Consider the following 10,241-nt stretch of genomic DNA (forward strand, 5'->3'; position numbering starts at 1 on the left):
CCCTAACGCAATGTATACCATTGTGAAAAGAACATTGTTGCCTTTTTTATAAGATGCATTTACTGGTAGAATATGCTAATCTTTCAAAAATTGTTAAAGTATTAGTAACCTTGACACAGCAAAGACAAACAAATAATGTGCATTTTATGTTACACCCTATACAAAAAAAAAAAAAAGAAACAGAATTGCCAATAAACTGCTGTACTACCGTCCTCACCACAACACTTAGATACTGTGACAGCAACACAGCTTTCGCTTCACCGGTGTAACCACATTGTATTCTGGGACGTGTAGTTTTTGTCTGGCGGTGGGCGGTGCTGTAAGCTCGGGGTCACACTACAAGTCCCATTAGCTCTTGCAACGGCGGCCTGTACTTGTATCCGGTGCCCTTGGCTTCGGTCAGATTAGTCCCTCTGCTTCACCATGCTGTCTGCTCGGGCACTCCGGTTTGTTCGTTCTGCCGTAACCAGTCATGTACGAAGCTATGCCGAGGCTACATCCAGCGGGGCACAGGCCATGAGCTTCACATTCGCATCCCCTAGCCAGGTTGTATTGTATGGAGTCTGGGTAGTGTGTGAGTAGAGGTGTGGGCTCAATATAGAAACACAGACAGGAGGACCTTCTAATCCTAATGTCTATTCATCTGTGAATGTCATTCACTAGCCTTAGCTTTGAGCGTTTTACATAAGAGAAAACGTGCTAATATTTAGGCCTGTAGTGGATGAATGAGTATGCACTGTGCTTCGTATCCTCCTGTAATGCCCCTTCTAATCATCTTTAGGCTGAGTATTGAGGTCATAGTGGCGTTGGAGCTGGGCTTAGTTATAGGTATGACCCCTAAATCTGATCCCTTTGTGTGCTGGTATAATGCGTCTTTTAATTTCAGATTTCCCTGATTATTAGGTAGAAGATTTAGTGCCCAGTTGGAAACAGTTCTTCTGGTTTTGGCAAGGGCAATGTGAAAATTCATGTCCTACAAAAACTTGTACCCAATGTTATCATTTCAACCTCTTGATGGGAGTTTTATTGGTTTAGATTTTTTTTTTATAATTGGGTGATAGTGTCTAAAAAAGGCATTTAAGTAGTCTACTGGAGCTTTGTCATGAAGACCATGCAGACTCCATTGGTGACCTCTCCGGGAATTTCTCATATTCTTGCATAAACTGACTTCCCATGCTGGAATGAGTGAACAAGACTCTTGACTTTTCTGGGGGGACAAAATATTTTCCCTTCCTATAGTCTTTTTTTGTTTTTTTTTTCTTTTTACAAGTCTGACTTAGTGCAGAAGCAGTTTAAAGCAGGTAAAAAGCAGATCAACTGCGCCAGCAATGACTTCTGAATGACCTCAAAAGCATCTCAAACTCTCCTCAGAACGGCACTACAGTTTCCCAATGAAGCCCTTCAACCCAAGCCATTGTTCTTGGGCCATGACCTCATCTACTTGTTTTGGGTCAGTTACTGGTTCTGCATAGCAGTCAACCAGCCAGCTTGTATGTTCAGAAGGAGTTTAGTAATGGCAGTCCCTGTATTTCCCCTATAAACCCTGTACTGAGAGAAATATGTCAGACGCCTTCACTGAACCTGTTGTGCAAATTCCAGTAATCTGACTTGGAAGAAATATGAAGCAATTGCACTCCAGGTAAAGTCATAATGATCTGGATTGTGAAGCTTGTCAGTGGATGAATGTGACAACTAGGCATTAAACCTTAGAATATGAAATTGTCAGACCTTCCAGTGCCAAATAAATACAATCCAGTGGTATTATTTGAGAAGTAGGTAAAAATATGACTTAAAGTTACTTGTTTGGCCCTCTGTGCCACAGACTTCCGTATGACATCTGTACAGTAAAGTGTGATCCTTTAGTGCCTGTAAAATTACGTTAAATAGTATAGCTTACAGGACCAAAGTCTCTATACCTTGAACTTCAGTCTTCGTGGCCTTGTACACACAAGAACAAAGTGTATAGTGCATTTTTACAAAGTATTTACAAACCTTTAAAAATAGGTAATAGGCTACCTTTACTCTAAAGAAAACTATTTTGAGTTCTGTCCTTCTTGTTGTTAGACAGTTCTAGCTTCTGGTCTAGGTAAAGTTTGTAAGTAGGACAGGACATGAATGGAAATCTTGTCGTACATAGCAGTTAAAAATTGCAGGGCGGTCCCACCATTTTCTACTCTATCCAAAACTGAAAATGAAAACCGAAAATGAAACCTAAGAAATGTTAACATTTAATTTACATTAAATTGCATTACATTGCGTGAATGCATTTTTGATGTGTCATAATATACAACATCAAGATATTTGGTATACCTATATCATTAAAAAGACCTTGAGCTCCAGTTGAGTGACTTTGCCTAGGCTGAATAGAAGTCACCAGTCCTTAGCAGGCAGGAGGATACATTCCTCTTTCCCAGTGATCAGACATTTGTGAGCATGACTAAAGCTAGGTACACACTTGCAATAAATATCGTTAGAAAACGAACAACTAACGATTATGCACGATTATTTTGAATGATCGTATTGTGCACAATTCTGTACATGCTGTAACTATACGATCGTTCACATATAATACACCAATAGTGTACACACGCTAGACACGTCCCCGGATCTGAGCCTGCGATGGGAGAGTGGTTGTGTGCAGTGACGCAGCCTGCCCACTCTTCCATCGCAAGCTTAGATCTGCGATGGGAGAGTGGACAGGGTTATGCCATCATGACGTCAAGTTCAGGGGCGTCATGATGGCATGCCCCGGCCCCTCTGGCTAATTTCTTTGCAGATTGTGGCCCCTGACTAAAAAGGTTTGCCCACCCCTGGTCTAAAACAAAAACAAATTGCATCCAATAAAAGTTTTTTGCTACATGTATTCAGTGTGCTATACTGAATATGTCTGCTGGGAATGTTTCTTACTGAAAAGGAAATTGGCCTCTCTAGCCTCCATTTGTAAAACATCTGTGAAGTGGTTGATTACCAGTTTGTCACCTCAGCTAATGACCTCCTTCTTGGCCCTTTTGCTGCTTGCTGTCTATGTTTCACATGGGCAGTTATTTTCTGATGGAAGTACAATTTATTTTTGTTTATTTTGTAATGCATACATTTACCTTATGGCAGTAGCTATAACTAATCTTTCTTGGCATAGGTCTTCTACAATGGTGCTAACGTGAAACAGGTGGATGTCCCTACCACTACAGGAATGTTTGGTATCCTATCCAGTCATGTCCCAACACTGCAAGTTCTCAGACCTGGTCTTGTCACAGTGTTTGCCGAGGATGGATCTGCAACTAAGTTTTTTGGTGAGTGTATCTAGGTTACAAAACAAAGCTTATGAACAATCTTTTTGCATCAATACCACATGATGATCATCTTTTTATTCTAGGTATACTAGATTTTTTAATAACGTTGAAATATTTTGGCCTAAGTTGATGTTTAGTTAGGGATAAGTGCCAGGATTTGAAGCACATGTTATTTTCTTCAGATATACATTTGGTAACAAGATCTGCCCAAGGCAATTAAAGTATCGCTCTTGCAGTTCAATCGTCCATTTGCTTGTTCATTTTTTGTTAAAAAAACTCAATGGTGTGCGTGACACCATTATTTGTCTTTTTAACAGCTGTGGTTTAAGTGGAACTGTTAATTTTATTGGCAATATCCTACCATTAAAATTTGGTTGATGGTTATTTATCCAGTACTGCCTCTAGTTGTGTCATAAATTTAGTGTATTAAAACAATATTATGCTTTCTAGATCTTTCCAGCAAAGCACAGTTTTCATGGTAGTGAGTGGGAGGTTGTTCTAAAACTGCACCTCATGAATAACATGAGAAGTATGACTATAAGCTTAGAATTCAGTATTTCTTGCACTATTCAAAAACTAAAATACAATTTTTTTAATAGAATTTACATTTTAGCAAGTTTTTCTTATTACATAATATTTTTAATATAAAAATAAACTGCAGCATGTATTTGTTACCAGCAGGTATTCTGCAGTTATGGCTTTATGACAAGCAAAGCTTGCTACTTCCTCATTAGGAATGAAGCTTTTTTATTTTTTTTATACGTCACACTTTTTCTGTTTGCCAGTGAGGCTACCTAATATAGTGTTGGGCCTGGAGTCTGTGGGACAGGGGCTTTGCAGCAAACTTTAGGACTGTCAGCTGTTCTGTTGGAATGGCCCAAGGGTCAGCAGTTTGCAAAGCTCCTGCAGGTGCATATGAACTGGCACTTCTAGGTACTTGTCTCTGATATCTGAAGCAGTTCCCACTTTCTGCCACTGACAGTCTCTTTAGGTGACCTTTCGTCAGAAGAAATACAGCAAAAGGAAGGGAATCCATTCACTTTTTGCAATACATTCCAAAAAAGTGCAGGACAGCTATCTGGAGGAGACACAGAACCTAAAAATAAGTTTCTTGGGTTTGAACCTTTCTTTCGACACTTGGCAAAATCCAAGGATTATTAAAAATATACATGATACTTTTCTCCTACTACACTTATGTGAAGACTCCTGCCTTCAAATGTATGCTTTGCAGTGCTTTAGGGTCATGTGTGCTCTTTACTGTGATCACATCATATGCCCTGACACATTTTAATGCATTGATGTTCATTTTTTCACAGCAGCATTTTTTATCAATGCACACTTTTGCAGTGCATTTAAATAAATCCTGTTCTCTTTTCACTTACAATTAGAATATTTGCACGCAGCAGCCATCATGCTCTGCTAAACTGCACTATGACACTGTATACCTACTTACTACAGTTGGTGACAAACATCTCTGCAGTTAGTATCTGTCCTGGGAACTGGTTTTAAAATTCTGTAAATGCACAGAGCCAGTTTACCCCTAAAAGCGGACATAATCCACTGTTAATTTGGTGATGCAACTTTGCTTTCCATTGCCCCCTCTACGTTGCAGATCATTTTTTCATACTTCAAGTTTGTCTGCAGTAGCTGGAGGGGCTAAAATACATTGCAGGTTGTCCTCTCCTTTTATCTGCTGTCTATTGCATAGTTGTGATACAGAGCTTGAGAGCTACATGGAGTCATACACAATCCAGTGAACAAGCAACACACATATAAGTAGTACACATGCAGCAAATGGCCAGAGGCAAAAAAAAATATCCTGATTTCAGCTCAATGACATGAACACACTCTTAACTGTATGTGGAGGAAAAATCAATACCCTGACTGTACTGAGGTAGATGGAACATGCTGGGATCATGAGCAACCTTTTGTTGACCCAGGGTTTAGACTGAAGGTGCTTTTGGCTGTTAACACTGGTGACTATGTTTGGATTCACCATGGTTTTTTTTAATCATGGTGTACTTGCATGTGTTTATGCAGTAACAAATGAATACCTTCCATATTAATGAAATTATATACTAAATCAAATCGCTATTTGGTGTGTCCACCTATGATCTCTATACAAATCATCAATCATTCTTCCAATTTTGTTTGCATGCAGTTAGTCATTTTGCACCTATATGGTCTAGTTTTGTTTAAACAATTATACCAAAGAGGTAATTATGTGTGTGGTCATTACTGAAAACACTTATATTGGCCTTGTGAGCATTAAAACTGGACCACAGGGTAATATTAGAAGGTGGCATGGTCTGAGGAATTGCATTTTCTGGCAATGTAGATGGCTAGGTGAGTGTGCATAGTTTACATGAAAGAGATATGGTAGCAGAATAAATCGAAAAAGTTGGCTGGCAGATGAAATTTGATTAAATTAAAAAATTCTGCTGCTAACAGGGACAAATGCAAAAGGGCACCTTCAGAGTTCCCGTGGGAGTTCATTCTTTCATGGGTCAAAGTTTTTTTGGGGGGGAACAAGAGGGACCTACACAAATTTATTTATGTTCTTCAGAAGCATCCAACATCATATTACTTTAAAAGCATCACAAGTTGAGATATTGATTTGACTTCTTAGAGAACTTGGCGTTTTATGTTTTCCTAGCACATGTTTGCTTTTTGAGTTTAGGTGAACTTTAAATTTTTGCTGCTATTTGGGTTGCCTAAAGCCTTCTACAGCTGTCAGATGATTGTTGCTGGAAACAATCTTTTACTATTGCATCCAGGTAAGTTGAGTAAATGACCAATGAATAGTGTGATTTCTTCATCAAAATGCAGAATGGTAATTTCCTTTTGGTGTATTATTGAACAACTTTGGGGCACCGATGCAAACCCTTCAGATTTTTCTCCGAGGCAATTACAACTGTTTGTCGTGGGCAACATCTGATGTGAGTACGTAGCTTTAGTATCAGACATGTTGTGACAGCATAATTATATTGTTAAACAACTGTATCATTAACATTGATATCATTTAAGCAAGTGTCCATATACAGGTAAAACAAATTGGGGAAAAAAGTATTTGTATTATGAGTTACAAATGGATATTTTAAATGCCAGTGAGTTGAATTAAGGAACTTGTGGTCACATTTGCATAGATGGAGATAAAAAATTACTTTTTTCTGAAAGCATTGTAATGAGAGTGAAATGATTTGTAGGAAAAGACATAGATATTTAATAAATGTGTCATTCTCTTCTTTTGCCTTAGTGAGCAGTGGGTCTGTGACAGTGAATGCAGATTCCTCTGTACAGTTGCTGGCCGAGGAAGCTGTAAAACTGGACATGTTGGATTCAAGTGTAAGTACAAAGCTGGAATTATTACATGGCTAAATGATCAAACACTTCTCTGGCAGGCAGAGGGACAGGTTTTGCAGGAAAAGAAGTGAACTCTAAAAATTTAAAAACTGCTGATATAAAAGACTTGTTCATTTTGTTTCATACATTGACTTGCAGTAAGCAATAAAAAAGTTTTTGGACACACTGATGAGATTTTTTTGATATATGGTTTACTTGGCATCAAAGTGGAAAGACCATAAACAAGGTTACTAAAGAGAATTGATATTTATTCACAAAGCTACTTGCTACCTATAGTTCTGTAAATATTGTGATTTGTAATAAAGGGGATTTTATTTTGATAATTAACAGAGAACATATCTGAAAAAATGATGCTGCCGAATATTAGACAGGAACAAAATGACTAATTATTAAGCTATTGCTGCTAAATACAGTTATTACCACTCAATCTTCTCAATCATTGAGTAATCACATCAGATTCAAATATAAAAACTATTTCATTCAAACAAGATCAAACATTCTTAAACATTTTTCTTAATTTTCTTTATTTTCAATAAATATCAACATATAACTGTAGATACCATCTAAGAAAGTGTGCATTTTTGTACGTTCCGTACTTTAACCATGAAGAATGTATAGTATGTAGTTTACACTACACTAAATCATTACCTGTGCAGAATAATTTTTAAATAAGTGTTTTGAGAATAAGTACTTGTGTAACTCATTTAATGCATATTCCAAATGTAGTGCAAAAGATTTGGAATATTGCACTTTGGGGCGCAACCTAAAGACCTACCATTTTAAAGTTTTATATAGGTTTTTTTGTCCACCTAATCCACCACCAGTAAATGTATAGATTAGAATACGGCAGTTTACTTGATGTCATCAGTATTTTTTTTTTTTTTTTTTATAGATTGTAGCAATCTATGGTATGGATCCAGTTTTTTCATACAGCAACCAATTTAGGCTATATTTGGTCAGTTTCTGTTCCCTTGGCCCATCTCCCCTTGCTGTCACTTCAGCAATGTATTTACAGGGACCTCCTCTGACATCACCTAGAGGCGACCAGTGCTTGGAAATTTAAATTGTTTTGTGAGGGGATCATGGTTTAGAAAGGAAACACATTGATGATTGAGCAAGTGGAAGCGGCTGAGGGCTGCTCTGACTAGACAGCAACTTATTTTAAAGTGCATGTCAGTTGTTGCATAGAGAAATAGTGGGCCATATAAACTGTACCTCATTCAAAGATCTCTACTTTTGGAAAGGTCCTGTCGCCTTTGACTATCAGCAAAATTGTAAATATTGTAATACCGAAGAGTGTGTTTTTTACATATACCTTGTCTAGTAGACATTACTAGAATAAAACCTTTGTGCAGCATTATTTGACTAGAACCACCTCGTGTACATGTTAGCACATATAGCCACATCCAGGATTTAAAAGACTTGTTTCTCTTTAACTTTTCTCTGACAGACTGCAAGGTCAAACCTGGAAAAGGCACAGGCAGCATTGCAGAGTGCTGGAGATGAGGTAGCAAAAGCAGAAGCTCAGGTTAATTTGGAGGCATGTGAAGCCATTGTTAAAGCCTTGGAATAAATGCTGGTATGTATACATGTCATTCTGCTACCACTTATGTATTTATTTTAATGTGCATAGAAATGCTTAGGCTGACGTCCTTCCTAAAATATTTACCTGGATTAACTCCTGTGAATGTCTCTGGCTTCAGTACTTTGAGCTTCTGACCCGGAATAAGTATTCTGAAGTCATAGTGGCATTTCAATTCTAGATCTTATTGTTGTAAGGTCAGTAACTTTTTAGTAATAAAGTAAGTAAATCAGTGTTACAGCTAGAAAAACTAGCACAATATGTCAAAAGAAAATGCTTTTTTTTCCTGCTACCCATGCTACCAAACTCCAATTCTGAGAAATCTGCTGAAGCCTCCGGGGGAAGCCAACACTTCAGAAGTGTTGATTTCACTCACCTCAAATTTACTGGTCTCCCCCGCTGACCACCATGTCAATACTGTGTTAATGTCAGCCCCAGAAACCAGTAAGCTGCAGAAGATCCAGGAAATTGACAACCCCTAGAAATGTCAGTTTCCCTGCAGATGGAGATCTCGTCATATAAGAGTTGTTTTGGTATTGGTATAGTTTTAAACGTTGTTCTTTTGAAAGCATGCTTTAATTTCAAGATTTTACTAAAGCAGCAATGTCCTGTTTTATGTCATGTACTGCATACACTGGTTGTGTTGCTTGATCAGTACAGCAGTGAATAAACTATTGACTCCTATGGTCCTGTTTAGTGGTCCATTTTATCTGTGTAAATTTATGGATGCATTAGAATCCCCTCAGTACCATTTGACTATACTTTTCTACAACATGCTTTAACCTCTGGCAGTCGTCTTCCATACATTTTCACCCACTTCTGACACACTAATCACCCACCCTACAGCTGGCATCCCTGCTCTTTGCACAAACCACATCCCCTCACAGGCACCCTTTATACACAAATGCTCATTTATTCTTTGCATGTGCTTCCTTCTTTCTTTTATATAACAGATTGAATACATATTATTGCATTGATTGCCCTTGGTATGTATGTGCATAGTGTACATGCAGAAATTGACAGTATACACAATGTACAGCAGAAACTTCAAGAAATTGGATCTCTAACTCCACTGTATTTATTAGCAGGGCTTTATTACATTCTATGCTTAGTTACATTGATTTCCTTTAACTTCATCGGCAGACTTTTTTTTTTTTTTCGTATGTTTGATTTAGTTGTATAATCTTAGGAACCCCCATTTCTAATTAATAAAAATGGCTTTAAATGTATATTTTCTGGTTCATGTAATTTATATAGGATTAGGCTCCCTGGTGTGTGGGGAAGGTGGGACAATGGGGTTAAATCCAGAATAACCATTTTTTGCTATTTCAGTTAAATACATGTCATTTGAGTACAATTTGTATCTCTTAACTAGATTTCTTATACAGAACTATTCCACAAGGTGGCAGTAGTAGCGCAGGGTTTCTTAGGATGCAAAACCTTTAATTTCTGTTATTAGCAATAACTGTACTAAATGAAAGATTTCTAAATTGTTTTATGATTTATTCTCTTACAGGTATTGTTTATCTCCTACAGCACTGCTTCCATTTGCCGTCCCCCCAAAAAAATAAAATAAAAAAAAAATTGTTGAGTTCCTGAGTCGTGTTTTAGCTCTGTAGTGTGATCACTTATACATCTACACATTTTTCTTACGTTTCATAACTTTGTAATGGTTTTTCTACCATTGTTCCATGGGGGGGGGGGGGACAAACTAGTACTGGTAAGTTCTAATATGCAATGGGCCTAAACTTTTATTTGCATAATGGCACCATCTTAAACCTCGTATGAAGAAGTGGTGTTAAGACACTTAACCAAATGAACCCCCACAATATCTGTTTTGGAAGGAGCAGAAAAAAAAAATCTTTCTTTATCCAGGGGATTGTAGGTCCCCAACCATTATGTGGCAGCTTGTGAGCTTGCCTTTTACTCAAGTTTCTTGTCATGCCCTGTATTGGTATTATTCATACCTATGGAGAATGCACAAATCAGAATGGACCAAACCTTGC

At 37.7% G+C, this 10,241-nt stretch overlaps 1 protein-coding gene across 1 annotated transcript; it reads left to right on the forward strand.

Moving 5' to 3' along the window:
- Nucleotides 1–357: 357 nt before the first annotated feature.
- On the forward strand, nt 358–9,826 carry ATP5F1D (ATP synthase F1 subunit delta). The gene is made up of 5 exons (XM_072404815.1): nt 358–546; nt 3,137–3,290; nt 6,547–6,635; nt 8,104–8,232; nt 9,752–9,826. Exons 1-4 carry the CDS (start codon nt 424–426, stop codon nt 8,224–8,226), a joined length of 489 nt encoding a protein of 162 aa, XP_072260916.1. The 5' UTR covers nt 358–423; the 3' UTR covers nt 8,227–8,232; nt 9,752–9,826.
- The last annotated feature ends 415 nt before the right edge of the window (nt 9,827–10,241 follow it).

Source organism: Pyxicephalus adspersus, chromosome 3 (genome assembly GCF_032062135.1).
Source record: "Pyxicephalus adspersus chromosome 3, UCB_Pads_2.0, whole genome shotgun sequence".
Taxonomy (NCBI): domain Eukaryota; kingdom Metazoa; phylum Chordata; class Amphibia; order Anura; family Pyxicephalidae; genus Pyxicephalus; species Pyxicephalus adspersus.

What these genes read in the sequence shown, in the direction of transcription:
- ATP5F1D (XM_072404815.1), top strand. Translation starts at nt 424, where the DNA reads ATGCTGTCTGCTCGGGCACTCCGGTTTGTTCGTTCTGCCGTAACCAGT. An exon ending in CATTCGCATCCCCTAGCCAG is followed by an intron (nt 547 to 3,136) that starts GTTGTATTGTAT and finishes TTCTTGGCATAG; the next exon opens with GTCTTCTACAATGGTGCTAA. An exon ending in ATCTGCAACTAAGTTTTTTG is followed by an intron (nt 3,291 to 6,546) that starts GTGAGTGTATCT and finishes CTTTTGCCTTAG; the next exon opens with TGAGCAGTGGGTCTGTGACA.